The following is an 18,055-nucleotide window of genomic DNA, read 5'->3' as shown; positions in this document are numbered from 1 at the left end:
TATAACTGCATATTCGAGATGTCATGCCCTTGATTTTGGAGCCCTTGAGGGCCCGTGTTGCATTGTGCACTTAAACCTCTTAATTGATCACTTCCCTCATATGGTGGAAATGTGCAGAACTTTCAACCCTAAATGGATAAAATTCACCGATACAGCGCATATGAAATACGTCTTTATTGCGCGACTCTGCTAGCAACCAAGCCAATGATATCCAAGAAGGTAACAAGTCCAGTGCAATGATTGGTCTACAATGAAGGCTGCCATTTCAAATCCATGATTTCAATACAAACTGATGGGTCAAGTACAAAGCAACATCCCAAAACTACAATATTATGGTTTATTTTACATGATCAAAATTCTATATCAAATTTAGAGTCTCGAACACACTATCTTTATTTGCTTTCTTAATTTAAGATGTGGAAAAATTACAGGTATATTCATCTTATTACATAAATTTAACAAAAATACAAAAAGAAGAAAATGTGTTATCAAATGAATCAACCTGACTCCACAGTGTTGTGAGGGTTAATGAAGCTATAGAAGTCCTATGCCTCTGTGTGAAGAAAAATGCTCCGACTCCCAGCCATGCTGCATCAGTGTGCCGCCTGCTCTGGCTGGATTCCCATGTTCTTGTAGATCTCTTTCAGAATTAAAAGGGCTGTGTCTTCAGATTCCCTGGGAAAACGGGACAACAGCAGTCACTACAGCAAAAACAACTCATCTGTTTATTTACTTTTCTGAAAGATATTTTAAAAGATTTGACTTTTTTTTAACCCATCTGAAATACTCCAGGCAATACCATAATCTGGGGCACTTAACCTGGATTACTTGAAGGGTTCAACTTATTTGAATGTCTAGATGTCCATTTTGACAAAAGCATTTGTGCATACAAAGACTGCATTTACACAGCATCTGATTTCTAAAGTTTTGCAACTGCATCACTTTTGCATGCCTATTAGACTTTAGACTGAAATGCACTGTTTCAGTGCTGACCATATATTTTTTTCTACAGAACACAGACAAAGTGTAGGGGGTATGGACACATATCTACAACCAAAATCAAGTTATTTACAATGCTTACTCCTGGCATCTTCGGAATGTATATGGCCCTGGCTATCTGGTAAGGAGAGGATTGGGCTCTGCATGACCCCTCACCCTATCAGGCCACAGAAGAACACCAAGCCATTTATTGTTGAGTGTTACGACCATGGTCGTTACTGTTTGTGGTTGTGTTTGTTCGTTTTCCCCGATGTATGTGTTTTGCTCCGGCTGCGTGTGTGCGTCGTTTTACGTTTTCCCCAGGTCCGTCTCATCCCTTCCCCGAGGTGTGTCCTTCGCTGGGTGTCTCCTCCCCTCGCCCGTGATTGGAGCCTTCCCTCATTTCCTGGCCGGCCCGCTCCCTTCAAAGAGGCTCAGTCCGCGCAAGGGAACAGACCACTTGTCGTTTCTGCATTTTGTTATTATTGATCGTTCATCGTTGTGCGTATGCTTTGGTTCTCGTCCTTATGTTTCTGTGAATATTGTTTTTGGTCTTCGTGACACTGTGGTTGGGTGTGGGAAGTAGGGAGTCGATGCCATTTTCTTTTCCATCCCTTTTTCACGTTGGTTTCGTTAGGAAGGGAGAAAGGGAAGTTTTTACTGTATCTTTTGTTTTGAGATTTATTTTGTTAGGTCAGTTAGTTTCCCTCTCTCGTTAGTTAGATTGTGTTTTGTTTGTTATTTTGGCTTGTCGACTCCTGAGTTTGTGTTCCCGGTTACCCACTTGATTTATGTTATATGTTTTATTTGTCTTTAAATGTTAAGTGTAATAAATTCTGTTACACTTTCCCCAGTGTTCGCGACCGTGGTCTCCCCTCTTTTCCCCTGTTACGGTCTGACCCTAGACCAGGCCGTAACATTGACTTCATGACACTGCTCTTGGTTTAAGATAAACACAAACATCCTGGCACAGCCATGCGTGCAATACCTCTGAGACACTTGACACCTGAAACATGAGCCCCTATAGGATCACACATAGTTCACTGGAGATTCTCAGGTCTTTGTCACGTAGCATCTACATGGGCTCCTCTCGTCCAATTAGAGGGCAATTAGAGGTGCGAGTTTTCTACCAGTGACCGAAATGTGTGCCCACATGGGCTATAGCGTTTGAAGTGGCTCTATATAAGTGCGGCAGTGTCCCTTGGCTCCCTTGCTCCCTAGGGTCTCCCCTGGCTCCCTGTTGCTGATAGCATCACACTTTATGTAGTTCTGCTACAGGACGCCTCCCTGCTCTTGGGGAGGGGGGAGGGGTGGAGTCCTGTCCCCCCAAACAAATGCACTTAATTTTTTGAAATCAGCAAGCTCTGAAAGAGGAAGATTCCTCGATCACTGATGCCTCCTGAAATCAAACCGATGCATCCTGAGCTCACCGCCAGTGCTTCGTGAACTCATCCTCAACTCTGGACGGCCAGGCTCTTTGCAGTACGCCCTGTTATGAATCCACAACTGGAAGCAAGTCCCTCGACGCAACCTCAGAGACCAAAATGCCCCGATGCGAAGTTGGAGGCTGTTGGAAAAGATGGCTGTCTCACTGAATGCGAAGATGACCGGATCTCTTCGTCATTCCTGTGTCGACATTTGTACCTGGCGAGGATGCCAGAAGACCTAGCTGCGGTTAATATGTAGCGCTTCTTTTATGTGTGTCTGGCAAGGAAAGCCAGAATAAGTGGACCTCCAGTGATGGACCTGGATGCCGCGTTCGTTCCCCAATGATGGTCAGGCAATGGATCTCTCCAGCACGTGTCTCTGTCTTTGGCAACAAACCCAGAAGCCTCTGGTGGAAAACGGACTGTGGCCTACAAAGTAGGCCTGCCACAAATGAGCTTTCATCCCCTCAAGTCTGATGGACTGGCCCTCCTCAATAGCTCGATGAGTATTATTATTTAATAACTGGCATTGTTTGTTGCGTAGCTGATTTGATCTTGTATGAGATGTAATTAGACATATCTGTGACACGTACAATGATAATTTTTCCCCTTTACCATTACGAGACTGGTTAGACTTGTCAAGTAAGGTAACTTGCATGGTTAGACACACATCTAATAATGTTTGCCAGTGCATGTCAAACTATGGTTATCACTTCATGATCTCCTGTAGATTGACTTAGCTGCTGATAACCACTCCGAAACACACAAATCTTTATCATCACATTTCCCCTTTTCGTGTTGTCCTGTCTCACAGTAACCTTCTCATGACTGATTCATTAATCCATTTTCTGTTCTGTTTGTTTAGATATTCTAGTTTATCTCGTTTCATCAGTGTTTGTCTGTATTGCGTTAATAAATGTGTTTTATTAATTACATCGTCACCTCGTCCAAATTTTGTATTGACAAACCGGGCTCTAATAGGCTTAAAAGACCTTTTTATGGTCTTTATGGTCTTTTTTAAATTATCATGTTTGTTGAGGAATGTTACCTATCCTTGCTAAATGGCTGGTGCCTCTGTGGGGATAGGCATGTCCCCTACATAATTGGTACCCTGTGTGAGGAAGGCTAACATCCCCCTACAAAAGAAACACATGTGTTGATGTTATAGCTCAGCATCATTAGGACAAGGGAAGTGCCAGCTTCCTCTTACCAGTAGCACAGGTGGCTTTGCAGTGCGAACAGGTACTCATTGAAACTCTCGATGGGTTTCTCCTGCAGGACGTAGTCGATGCGGTTCCCCCCGTTCAGCATCCCTATCTTCACCTGAGTATCCTCCTCCTTCGCTGAGTCCGGGCTCTCCACCAGCTTATTAGCTGGGACACACAGAGGAAAAACTTTTAACACCATATGCATCCCAAAGATGCAGATCCCAGAACAGGACTCACCTTCATCATTCTGCTTCTCTTCTTCCTCCTTGATCTGATTGGCCACCTTCTCCAACTCCGCCTGCAGCTGGGCTGAAGATGTGTGTGCGCGGGCGAAGTCATTCAGCGTCTGCCAGGCTGTCTTCAGGGAGCTGATAAAGCCCTGCTTAAGGTCTGAGCCCATTCGCGTCAGACTCTCCTTAAGCTCTGCCAAGAAAGTTCCAAAAACAATTACCCTTCTAATGACACCTCTAATACTGCTCCATCCAAGCCTGAAAACATTACCATAATACCTTTAATACTACTGTCCCTGATAACTTGACATGCATTTAGGAAGCTGGAAACCATGTCACAAGAATTACAAAGCTTACAATGTTTTCCAAATAGAGTATATAAAGTATAAAAGTATAAAATATAATAACTTTCCATCTTAAGAACTTAGCATCTGTTCAAAAGCCCAAAGAGACTGGCAGTAACACTCAGTCAGGGTGGGGTGGGGCTCAGTGCTCAGCATGGATGCAAAGGTAGGGTGTGACAATGCATGGTGAGGGGCGGGGCTCAGTACCAAGGTGCAGCCTCTTCCTGCCCTTGTGGTGAGGAATGAGTACAGGCTTCAGGTCCAGGTCAGGGATGATCAGGGGCTCAATCCTGTAGGCCACTGGGTCCAGCTGAAACAGTGTTTCACACTCAGCTCAGAGACAGAAACTTAAATTAGTGTTTCCCAAAGACTGGGTTGCGACCTACAGGTGGGTCGCAGGAGATTTTATTTAGGTCGCCAAATAAATTTGCAGAATTTCTTCCATGGCCCACACCCTTTCGCGTGTACGATCACACTGGTGTGATTAGCCCTTTAGCACGTATGCTAAAACTGGTGCGATTAGAAAACTAGATTGGAAAAATTCTAGCTAATTTTAGCTTTGAGGAAACAGTGATTTAACATTAAAAAATATTGCAAATGCAGCGATGAAAACTATGAGAAGCTTAATAACGCTAATGAAAACATAACAAACCATGTAACATAACACTCGTGCTACACAGCATAAGATAAGTTACGTGAGAAAGGGTTAGCCAGGTAAATAGCACATAATGTGCCTAATGAGATTTAATGTGGAATAGACCTGATGTGGTTAACAAATTAATTGTTGACTGTTCAAATTGATTGATTGTTTGATAACAATAGCTACACTTAAACACAAGCCTGCTTGTTCTGATAACAGGCATGAGCATTTCAAAAAAACTTTCAACAAGAAGCATGTTTTGATAGTACTGAATGTTCGTATTTTTCTGATAATTGTACTTATAACATTGAATCTAGTATGAAAGGCTAGCATACATTCGGTTTCTTTTACTGATGAGGGGAAAAAACGAGAGCCTGTTAACTCTAAACGCCTAAATGCACTTATTTTGTCTCATTTATAAAGAATAAAACTGTGTATATTGTTTTACTGATGAGAGGAAATAAAAACAATGAGATAGCCTGTTGACTCTGCCTAAATGCATTTATTTGGCCTCATTTATAAAGTATTTAACATGTGTATATGTTTTCAATAAGATGTGCATAAAACAAAGTTGTGATTTATCAAACGTATATGTCTTCGAAATGGCTGGTTTACCTATTCAAGATAATATAAGGTCATGCAGAAATGGCAGTAAAAATAGTCGGGAACGTTCATTTATGCACAAATCTGCTCTTCTCATGATTTATAGATAAGGCCTATTATGAATTGGGTCACAATGGTTTGTGTGTCCCCAGAAAAAAAGTTTGGGAAACACTGACTTAAATAACACAGGCACAGAAACAGGCGCAAGTACACATACCTGAGACCGACACCTAAAAATTCAGCTTCCACAGAAAGCACAGCAACATACAGACATGTACAGCTACTGGAGCTGGATGGTAAAACAGAACAAAACTCCCTCTAAATGAACTTTCCTCCATTAGAAACAGAGACCTTAGGCTTCCATCAGAAACCAACATTATCTGGTGTGGTTAATCTTCAAAAGTTTGATCCAGCTGTGACAGACAGCATGAAGAAATACGTATTAAAACATATTCAGACTTCTGCACCATCCCAGTGATTTGTTCATTTCTGCACACTGGCTTTCCAGCTGACAGCTTTATTAGTACCAGCACATGTTGGATGCTGCCTGGCCAGGGTGTAATCCTGAAGCAGACCTCTGCTAGGCCTGCTTTGGATAATGCAGACAGTGCGGCAAGGCAACACTCACTGGGTGGTAGATATTGAAGAAGCCCCTGCAGGTGGGCAGCTGGTAGCTCTCCTCGATTCTCTCCAGTCCTCGGACAGTCAGGAACATGCCGATCGGAGAGCCCAGGGCAAAGAAATTCACTGGCTCAAAGTCCAGGGCGTGGTATATCACTGACACCTGGGACAACAGTGTTACAATGTTCTCCAGAGTAATTTAGAAACCTCTATCTGCATGCCTCACATTCAGACAGGAAAAACAGTCTGGACAAGCTAGCTCCAACAGAGCCTCATCAGTCAATACATGAGAAATAAACAGAATCTGTGAAATCTGACTGCAGATCAAACAGCCCATGGGAAATTTGGTTGCAGATCAGACAGCCCCCTGGGACATCTAAAATGGTCGACTGATTCACAACTGAATGCTGAAAGCTAACACAAAACCGACCACTAATGTTCACATCATCATTCCCAGAAATGACAAGCACGGAATGTAAAATTAAATTCAATGAAATGTCTTCCTTGTTACTTTGAATTTGTGAACGTAATAAACAGTCACGAATGGAAATGACTGTTTGTCATCTTCGCAACCAAGCAATGAGTATATCCCTATGTAGCACAGACATGGCAGTGTATGCTATGCTTCATGCAGATTTCCTGCTTGCAGAAGGGCAATCTGTTTAGTGGTGTGCAGACTAATCATTACAGCAGCCAATATGGATGAGCTAACCCCATCCATCTCACCTCTAATTCTCACAGGAGATAGCCTGTCCACACAGAGCAAAGCATGGATTCATAGTGGAGACAGAGCCCCTTACAGTGTTCTACACCGACATCAGGCAACAGCGCATATTAATGTGAGAGAAACAGCCAATTATGTTAGACTTACTGCACCTGCTCTGAACTGTAAATAAACAGGATATATTATGGTATGCAATGTAGTTCCTTGCATTACAGCATAACAAACAATTGGCTGAGATCCAGAAGTATCCATCTCATTGATCATGGTGAAGGAGCACCAGGTTCTTTCCTTTTTAAGTGTATGGTTTTAATCACAACATCATCAACTGCTATACATAATCAGTTACTACACTACCCTCACTGAAGTTATGTTGTGACATAAGTAACTGTACCTGTCCTGTGCCAACTTCAAAGTAGTTGTAGTCGACGTGCATGGAGGAAACAGTACCCCCTACTGGGAGACTCCGGGGAGTAGCGGGAACTGAGTGGGAGTCAGGTAGCTGGGTGGGTGTGGCTATGGCAGAGACTGCCTGCTTCGAAGTAGACCTCTCTGTTGCTGCCTAAGAGACAGGAAATCCACATACAGAAAAGGGTTCTAAAGTCCACACACGCACAGACACACAGACCACATTCACATACACACATACAAACACAGACGAGCCCAGAAGTCCATACTTGAGGAGGGGTTAGGATGTTATTTGGGAGTGCATCTTATCTTAGATGCACCTTGTCAGTTACTGGACAAGAGCGTCTGCTAAACGACAAAAATGTGATGTACAGTAAATGAGTCACACTCCGCTGTCATCATTCCAGTGCAATGATAGACAACATGAGTGACTCCAAAAAAAATTACACCATGGAAACGGCAGACGCTGTGACATCTGGAAACCAGGCAAAATCTTAGCTAACAATACTGAAAAACATTACTAACCTGAAAGTGGGATTTAACACAACACAATTTTGATTATTTACACCACAGATTTAGAAATTAAGGGACAACACAGAGGGGAAATTTAATAAATCTGCAAGAAGTAACATTAGATGTGAAATATCAACATGGACAAATGTGTAAAACTTTGGGCAACTTTAAGGTGAGTCCCACTTCCATAAATCTTCCATATTCACATTATCAAGGTAAAAATTTAAATGTTACATACTTACATGTTACATACTTAAATGCTACATAAATGTTAAATGTTGGCCACAGTGTGCTATCTACATTGTAGTAAAGGTCAGTCACTTGTAAATCCAATTTTATTACAAAAAAAAGGCCAGACCAAAAAAAGTGGTATGAAACTACTGACAATCGTTGCTTGATACATATTGTGTTGACTCAGACTCGTTTGAGCCTTGATATCCAGAAATCTCCAAAACTCTTAGCTGTTGGATAAGAGTGTCTGGCAAATGAATAAAGGTAAACTGGTGGGCGGCAGTGTAGCATAGTGGTTAAGGAGCAGGACTCGTAACCGAAAGGTTGCCGGTTCAATCCCCGCTGGGATACTGCTGCTGTACCCTTGGGCAAGGTACTTAACCCACAGTTGCCTCAGTAAATATCCAGCTGTATAAATGGATAACATTGTAAAGAATTGTAACCTATGTAAGTCGCTTTGGATAAAAGCGTCTGCCAAATGAATAAATGTAAACGTAAAGTTCTCACAGTTTCTGTACAATAACTAAAATGCACCGTAATAATTCGGTTCGATGTTGAAAAACTGTCATTCATACAGTAACATTCAGTATTACCTGCTGTGACTCTATAGTATTGCAAGATTTGTAAAGAGTGGCTTGTGCAAACATGCAACCTGGAATGGCACATGAAAAGATCCTAGGATGCCAAACTAAATGTGAAGGGTACAAGCTTGTACACTTACTCGAAAGTATTTTTTGTGGACTGGGATACCCTCGACCATGTGAGACATTTTGAGGTGCGGGGGATATGCTTAGGGTAAACAAGCAAAAATGCGGACTGAGACGCAGCCTTAGAGACCAGCTCTGAATCTACATGCAAACGGTTCACATGGAATGACAATTTTAAAAAGGCACACACCTGCTTGTTGTTTGCCATTTCTTTTACAAATTTGGTGATCTTCTTCCGTGGCCCAAGTGGGATCCCCATCTCCTTCAAATCGTCATCTGTACACATCAGCTTCGGGTATGAGAGACATGGGGTTATAAGAGGAGCAAATGCAGCAAGGACTAAAGTGTGATCCACATTGAAATGCCAACACTGAAAGACTAATCAGTTCAAAGGCTTTTATTTAACATGGTTTAGGTTACTTCATATCATTTAAATCTAGTGTATCACATGAAATGTATTTGTTGCCAACTAAACAAATAAATAACATCACTATCCTGCTGTTCTTACAAGGGACTCCATGTCGATCTTCTCTTTCTCAAAGGTGCTCAGGTATTCAGAGAGGCTGAGATGCTCTAGCACAGCAGCCAAGTGGGCGAACTCCTCCTCTTCCTCCTCTGGCACTGTGGGCTGGCTAACTGTTCCGTTAGCCTGTGAGACTGAGCTAGGAACCTGCACACAGAGAGGGAAACAAGACTGTACTGTGAAATGCCTCAGCTGTGAGGCACATGACAAACATGCGAGCAGAGTATGGAGTACCTGTTTGATTTCCTGCTGGTCTTTGCCATTAGAAGCTGCAGGGGCTTGTGCTGGGGAGCCACTCTTTTGATTAGACAGTAAATCAAACAGAATAAGAGAACCTACACACCAAGATAAAAGGAGAAAACTATTTGTATTTCAATTCAACTTGATAAAATCAATCACAGCAACAGAAACAGCTGAAAGAGCTCCCCGAGCGCTTTTAGAACAGCGTAATTCCAGCAGTGCTAACGAGGCTAATGTAAATGCTTGACTCAAGAGAGGACCGACGCACCCAGGCTGTGGCCAGCCACTGAGATGCCCCCTTTGAAGTCGGGGTTCCTCTCCATGAACAGGGCGTACAGACGGTTGATCTCCAGGGCAACCTTGTCCACGATGGTCTGGCAATAGGTGGGGCTGTTGTAGAAAAGCACATCCAGGAGTGTCTCGTTGGTGAAGTGGCGCAGGCGCCCTGTGCTGGGCAGGGTGATCTTCTTTATCCTTCTGCAGTGGGCAGGGAAGAGACTCTCCTTACAGGGGGGTCTTGGAACGCATTTTGCCCGGGGGCGCCAGAGAACTGCAAGACAACTGCGCTCAGGAGAACCCATCAAAAGTCGAAAAACTGTGACCAAAACTGGACACAACACTTTTTTGCGAAACATGTATTAGTGCATCACAGTTTAGGGGTAGGCAACCCGTTGTGCACGTGTCTGTGTGTGTTACTATGTGCACAAAATCTATCTTTTGTTACGGACAGGCCATTTCCTGTGAGATCTAAAATGACCCTTGAGAGTGCCAGGAGATCTTATTAATAACAGGCTCATCTGGGGACTATTATTGATACATGTTTTGTCAGATTTATTTAAGTAAATTTCATTGTTAGTATTAGTGGGTCCCTAAAACACTTCGGCTTGCTTGCTACAATATGAAAAGAGGGTTGGCGTTGCTTAAGTGGTTTGTGGTGCTTAGTGGTTTGACCCTGTTTGACCCTGTGACCCGGGGCGATACGTGGAATGAGGCTATTTCCGGTGGGGTTGCGCATGCACCGGTGTGGCTGCCACTGTGGATCGATGTGGACTGCTGAAGCTGGCCTCCCGCGGGAAAACTGAATACCCTACTGCAGTTTATGACCGACCACTCTACTGCGACGTTGTTTTGCGCGATTTCCTTTTCTTTGTGTTAAGTCCTGGGAAGGCGACCAACCAAAGAGCGTCAACAAGCATAGCACAACAGAAGTGAACGGGGACCTTTTAGATATTAAAACTGAACGACGCAAACACAAGAAAGCCAGCGAACGCTACTCTCTCTTCGCTACGCCAAGGCCGGGCTGTCCGTCGCGGGGCGACTGGTGCGGGCTGACCACGGAAAGGGCGAAGCTTTGGCGTCCGTGTCCCGAAACTGTAGGTAACGTCAATCTTTCATTTCTTTCTGTTGTATTTAAGCAAGCCGAATGTGTACTAGCTGCACGCCTCCCTGAGAGGTTTCGGGGATAGCGCGATAACCCCTTAAGACAACGACATTGCCTGGCGTATCTGTAGGAAGGTAGACCGCTAAGGCTGACAGGCTTGCAATATCCCTGCTCAGGGAGGGCGTGACACTTTATACATATTGCCTTAAGGTGCTCCTGATGAATTTCATAACTTGTGCTGGGAGACCACATGTGTAAACCTACAGAAAAGCTCTCTGGTTTATTCACTCAAGTTAACCAACATTTTTCACTGAAGCTCTTAGTTTCAGCACAAGAAAAGATGGGAGAATGTTGCCAGGTGTAATCCACTGATTACGCAGTTTCTCTGCCAATCCTCTAATTCGAGTAACAAGACCAAATAAATAAAGAGCTTTGACAGCTCCTTCCAGCTGGAAGTTAAGTGTGTGCGTCAAAACCTTCCAATGACTTCCTGAATGTCCTGCAATGTCCTACAGCTTACTGCACTGGGTGAACATCGGGAATCACAACGTCAGTGCTACATTACCATACCTGTCCGCTCCAGCAGTAAGGTACCACACCTGAGCCCATACCTGTCCACTCCAGATCTAACATCACACACAGTCTTATCAGTCCACTAGGTTACCCCACCTGGGCTCGTACCTGTCCACTACAGAGCTAAGGTACGAAACCTGGGCTCGTACCTGTCCACTGTAGAGCTAAGGTTACCCCACCTGGGGTCGTACCTGTCCACTCCTGTGGCGTCCCCGTGCAGTGCCATGTGCCACTGGACTGGGAGGAACTCCACACGGCTGATCACCCTCTCCTCCTGAACCTTCTGGAAGTGGCTGTGCAGCAGCTTCAGAGACACGCTGCGGAAATCATCCACTGCACACACACACACACAGTTGTTTAAATTATATGTTTGTCAGCACTTTGTACTATGATATTGATACTTCAGTTCCAACTTAATTCATTTCCTTATCCAATATCACTGACAACAGTCAGAAATAGTATGCAGTTCTACAAAATGATACCCATTGGATGTGGTGTGTTTTAGGTTTAAAATTGTGCGCTGCTGGTGCAATGAGGGTCAGAATGAGGGACATTATGACGCATAGAGAGAAGAAGACTGAGACACGTACCACACTCCACCATACTTCTGAATCTAAGGTCACACACTGGTCCAATACCATGCACCATGAACACCAGGTGGTCCACCTGAGGGAGCTCACCTGGAGAGTATTACCAGTGAGGAATTGCCACATGTGAATGACATTGGTAAGAGCATTAGTATTCAAACAGCTTCAGCTGCAGAAGTACAGAGAAGGGCAACAACAGTGGTCCCAGGTATGAAGCATACATGTTCTGAAGAGAGACTTAATACTAGGGCTGGGTCGATATAGTTATCGCGATATATCGAATAGCAATTTTAGTGCAATAACAGCTATCGCCAGTATGTGGCGTTAGGTCTCTTCCCGTATCGTTTTCCCTTTAGTCATACCTGATGCAGGAGCACACCTCCAGTTATCCGAGGCCATGTGAAATGCTTCTGGCGGAAAAAAACGCCGCTCGTACCTATTCAATGTTGATATCAGCAACAGCACTATGCTGCTTCCATGTGGTAGATAGAAACACATGGCTACAATATTAAAAAGTGAAAACATATGCTATGTACTAACAGATAGTTTAACCAACATATAGATACAAGCAGTGGTGGCTGGTGAGCTGGAAACTACCTTTTGGGACCTACAAAATGCATCCCAAAAAGAGGACATGTCAAGGAAAAAGAGGACGTATGGTCACCCTATTTAAATCCATCATTACTTTCAACCTGTTCCCCTTCATCCTTCTTGATTAACAATAAAACAAATAATGCACAGAATAATCCACACCAATCGCGTAATTAGAATAAATGATTATGCTCATGAAACACTGCAGATTGTCTGAAATTTGTGTGCTATTGCGAAAGATATAGCATGAGATTGTTTAATTAACAAGGATAGCAATTTGAATAATTAAGTGGCAAGTAATCCCAAATCTTTCTCTTAGATGTTTCACACTGAATTTTGTAATACAAGAAAGCTATTTACAAAATGGACCTGAATTTAGTTAAATCAATTTATATTACTGAGAATAAACTTTTAGGTTAGGTTGAGTGCAATGAACAATAACGTTTAGAACACAGACCTCACAAAAGCTGTGATGTGTCATGAGCATTTAATGTGATTTAAATCCATAAATGCCATCCTTGTTAATTAAACAATCTCATGCTGTAACTTTCGTAATAGCACACAAACTAGACAATCTGCGTGTTTTGCGAGGCATAATCATTTACTCTATTTACACGACTGGTGTCGATTATTCTGTGAATTATAAAGTAATGATAGATTTAAAGGTAGTGTTTCTGCTTCCCCTGTTTCCAGCTCACCAGCCGCCACTGGATACAAGTGATATTTTTCTGCACCGGAAGCATTTCACTGAACTTTTGAGGTGTGCTCCCGCATCAGGTATGACTAAAGGGGGGGGAGGGGGGGGGGGGGGGGGGGGCACGGAAGAAACCTAACACCACATACCAGGGATTGCTGTTATTGCGCTAAAAATAGCTATTTGATATATCGCAACGGCTACATCGCCCAGCCCTACTTATACACTTAAAGTCAATTCATACTGGATGCATAAGCAACAAGTGTTGCTTGTCTACCTATTCACACATCAATCATATTCCACGGCATTAATGAGATCAGCTCTACATCATGGGCTATTCGTATTCGTGTTTCATTTTTAACATTTGCTGGAAAACAGACTGTTGTACCGTCAGGAACTTCATCATGGTCATCGTCAATGCCCCTCTTGACCACCCTGGGCCTGGTCTGCCCGTCCTGGGTGGTGCCCCACTCATCCGGCACAGCAGAGGGCTGGAACTGAACGATCACCTGCACAAAGAGCAGCTCTTCAAGTATGTGACAGCACTGCAGCTCTGTTTGAGGAACAAGCCCTACCTCACGGAACACTACCTATGCACACATGATGCTCCTATTTTTCACATCAGGAAAACTGAACTTCTACATGCTGAAAACTATAGAAGAGTTCATTTATTATAAATGATAAACTTCCAGAACAGTTCGTCTCACCTTTGGGTTGTGCATTACAATCGTTTCCCCAGTAGGAAATTCTAGCCTTCGGTGCCATTGGTTGGTAAATACAGCTTTTTTATATTCTCCCTGAGAAAAAGAGGTTGACAATATTTGTCCTTTTCAATTGTGAGAGAGAAGTATACCCCACACACACATTCAGACTGCCAAACTTAGACAGGAATGGTCACACACTGGTTACTCCAAAGGGCTCCGTTTCATGCTATAGTCTCATGCTAATTAGCAATCAGTACATGCACTCAAAGACGGTAGTGGTAGTCAGCATTAAACATAAAAAGAAGCACAAGGCATGAATTGTAGCATGAGAATTGAACTGCAGCCATCATTACGAGGTAATCAGAGGTCAAGGTGCCTGATGTGAGCTCCTGCTGTGGTCACAGCAGTAATAGCCATGCCGCAGAGGAATGTGCTCCATTTCCAAACCTCCAGCTTGTCGCTGAACTCCTCAGAGTAGGGGATGAAGCGGCTGTCCGTTGTCCCCCCTTGTAGAACCATGTGCAGCGGCGCACCTCCGAGGGCTCCTCCTCCCAGTTACCACCGCCGTCCTCAGGCGGTCGTACAGCTGCACATCATAGCGCCCCCCAGTCCTGTGCACACCACAACACTCTCGGGGTCTGGCTGAACTGGTGTGGACAGGCAGAAGCAGTCAGGCGCCATCACACTTCACACAATGCAGAGAGCTACAGTGACACACTGACAGTTTTTAGTCAACTCAGACAGGAGCAGTCAAACATCTACAGCTTTCCCACAAGGCAGACCAAAACAGTCAAACACTGACAGCTTTCACACCCTGGAGATGGAGTCTCTTCTCTTCCTGATACAATGTGACATTCCTACTATAGTTGTGTAGCCCATTAAAACTCAGCAGGCTCCAGACTTCACAAGAAACACACTATGAATCTATTTTCAGAGCACAGGAAACTCGCCTGAACTGGCAAAAGACACTATTGTACTGTGGAAAGGTTTATTTTATGCTCACTAGAGTTAAATGTCTCCTCCAGCTGCACTGAGTCCAGGATGCTGAAGGGCAGCCAGATTATCTTAGACTCCACTTGTTTGCAGTAGAACCAGTGGGGCTGGACTGGCTCATACACATTATATGCATATGGCATCATGGTCGTGGCTGGGACGAGGGGGCCTGCAGTGCTGGATGAAGTGGGCAGGGCCTGTCCCTAAGTGGGAGGAGACAACAGTCATGTCAATTTGAGGAAAAACAAATCTTTAATATCTATTTAAGAAATGGATGGTGGAGATGAGTGTGGTTTAGGACTGGATGAAGTTATGCAGATTTGATTACAAAAACACAGTAAAACTGATAATGCAGCACACTCATTATAAATGTTCCATAACAGTAAAAATAACATAAGCAGTCCTTTTTGCCAACCTGAGAATATAGATGGCAGCTATGCTGGAGTTCAGAGAGCATGCAGTACTAACATTTACTGTAAACAGTGGACACATTGCTGACAGTGGGGCAGCAGCCATACCTGTGTGAAGGTGGAGGCCGTGGTGTGGTAGGTCTGTGGGGGTGAATCTGCAGCCTGGGGCGGGGCATGGGGCAGGCTCTGGGGAAAAGGAGCCTGCTGCTGGACATGGCTCTGCTGCAGCTCGGGTGGGGTAAGATAAGGGTTCACCCGGCTGCTCAGGGGTGTGTGGCGGTATGGGTTGTAACCTTGCTGGTGGACGTGAGGGGCAGCAGTGTTTGGGGGAGGGGTGCATCCCACTGCTGGGCTCTGATTGGCTGCGTTTTCGATCTGGGAAACCGGGGGGGGACTGAGGCACAGAGACAACGGGGGGCAGAACCGGCCTGGGGGGGGCGTAGGCCGGTTCTGATAGTGAGGGCCCTGATGGAGGCGTGGGAGAGGGGCAAAGCGCCCCCCCGATTGAAGCGAACGGGTCACTGCTGTTTGCTGGACTGGAGAAATAGCTAAATGTGGAAGGCTGTGGGATGCTTCCAGACACCTGGCCCAGAAAACTGTCCTCTTCTCCAACATCTGCTGAATCATCTACAGCAAATGAACACAAACATAAAAGAACCGTTCCGACACACCTCAGGCTATTTGCACACTTAAGGAACACTTATCAGCATTAACTTGTGCAATTTATGAGTGTGTTCCAAGGAAGCTGTTTAAATCACACACTTCTTCAACTTGAGTGGCATGACTTATCTCACATTGAACAGGGATGGTGGGGACGAACATTCAAAGGTATGTTATAAGTGTACATGAGTGGTTAGCAGATACACTCAAGCTCCTTCAGCACACTTCATAGCAATTCAGGAGTGCAGTTCACTTGCATTCTCTTGAAAGCAGCCAATGGCTATTCCACACTACAAGTCCCACAGTGCACCAGGAGAGATGTCCAGTGGGGGATAGGCACGCCTCCATAAATTTAGCTGAGTGACCCTACGCCCACAATTCTGCAGGGTTCTGCGAGTGGTGAGATGAAGAGACCTTGTCGACGTACCATCTCCCCATAGTGCACTGAGGTGAGGCTGCTGGTGGTATGTCAGTCACAGATTCCAAAACTGGCCAATTCCTTTTTCCTATAACCCTTTTGCATGTGATGCAGATTATCAACAATAAATGCTTACATATATAGAGGGAAACCCTGGTGTGCTTTTGATGAATTGAAACCCAAAGCCCAATACACTTGCTGTGACCACATAAATACAGTTGTCACTCAGTCAACTGAGTTTTTAAAAAATTTAAAATATTAGGAATATTACTTAAATATTTTAAATAGAGTTGATTTGTGAATGTTAACTGTTTTTCATGTGCTCTGCTTGAAACATTTACTGCTAAAACAATTAACTTCAAGTAACAGTTAGTTATAGTGTATAACCATAAGCACAGAAACATTAAATACATTCATGATTCAGTGAACAAAATTTAGCTATAAACCACCTACCTCACTAGTCGAAAGAAGCAAAGATATTCAAAAAAAGCTGTCGTCATAGAGCTAAAATGCCAGATCTGGACTTGTAACATAGCTTAGTATCTAACACAGAGCGCAACACCACCACAAAGTAAAAGCTCGGGATATTGTAAGTGCGACTCCAAAAAATTACGTCCAGCTCCACAAACGAAACAGGGCATCGTCAAAACGTTGCATCGTGACGTCATCACTACTACCAGATCTTTCATTTTACTTTGACATAGCGTAAATACGCAATCTTAGACACAACAGAACTACGTGGCTACAACATAATGTATTTACCTAGCTAACTGCGAGTAAAGACGACAATGAGGGTGAATGACAAGGCTCCGTCAGCGTGCTAACTGACGTTACAGGAGTGTTTTCACACAGATGACCAAAGGAAATCCGTGATGGGGGAAGGGTGGGTGTCTACTTCATACATGGACAATAATAACGTTATCCTAGCTGCTATAATGCTGGTTGTTATAAAACCTAATTGGCAATCATTACGGCCTACACAGGGCATTGTCACTCAGCAAACAAGGAGGCCTTTTGACAAATCAGGGCAAATAAACCCTAAACTTTAACTAGCTAAATCTAACTAGCTATTGGAGACGATTTAAAGGTATCAACACAACCAGCTAACTTACTAGTCACGCTGAATTTGTACAAAAAAGCACTTACTTTGTCAGAGAATGTTCAATTTAAGTAGCTAATACTATTACAACCCGATATTGTCGAATTATAAATGCCAAAAATAACCGATCTACAGTAACAACAGGTTAGCTAGCTAACTACCGATTACCATTAATTTTCATTTCCCCTAACTTACCTCCTGACAGTACCGCTGGACTGCTGGCTTGGCTTACAGGAATGAAAGGGAGATTGAAGTTGAATTGCGGTGTTGTAGAAAAAAGTAAATTTGTATTGGAACTGGAATTCGTTTTTCTCTCAGCCATTTTCAATCAATCCAGAAAAAAATCCCACGTAAGCAGTTAGCGCACTAGCTCCACATAACCGGTCTCTTTCGCAGAGCCGCCAGAAGAATTACACTTCCGGTGAGTTCCCTGCCAACTTTCACAATAAAAGTACCATATACAACGCCCATTATTCTCATATATAACGTTCGAAACCCACGCTGCAAATACTACGTTCAGCAACGCTGATCTGGTATGTAAACATGTGGAT

General features: G+C 43.8%; 1 protein-coding gene across 1 annotated transcript; it reads right to left on the bottom strand.

Moving 5' to 3' along the window:
* LOC118790210 (SEC23 interacting protein) lies at positions 1-17,900 on the bottom strand. Its single transcript, XM_036547091.1, is given in 22 exon segments — positions 1-675; positions 3,616-3,778; positions 3,851-4,036; positions 4,395-4,497; positions 6,059-6,214; positions 7,167-7,334; positions 8,822-8,920; positions 9,140-9,301; positions 9,389-9,489; positions 9,663-9,871; positions 11,540-11,681; positions 11,939-12,028; positions 13,609-13,729; positions 13,928-14,017; positions 14,372-14,428; positions 14,431-14,478; positions 14,481-14,534; positions 14,537-14,571; positions 14,928-15,120; positions 15,436-15,726; positions 15,728-15,954; positions 17,700-17,900. Coding segments are annotated over 22 exon segments (2,904 nt in total). The 5' UTR covers positions 17,827-17,900; the 3' UTR covers positions 1-593.
* Between the last annotated feature and the right edge of the window lie 155 nt (positions 17,901-18,055).

Source organism: Megalops cyprinoides, chromosome 15, assembly GCF_013368585.1.
Source record: "Megalops cyprinoides isolate fMegCyp1 chromosome 15, fMegCyp1.pri, whole genome shotgun sequence".
In the NCBI taxonomy this organism is placed as follows: Eukaryota; Metazoa; Chordata; class Actinopteri; order Elopiformes; family Megalopidae; genus Megalops; species Megalops cyprinoides.
This window is presented reverse-complemented; position numbering and strand designations above follow the sequence as displayed.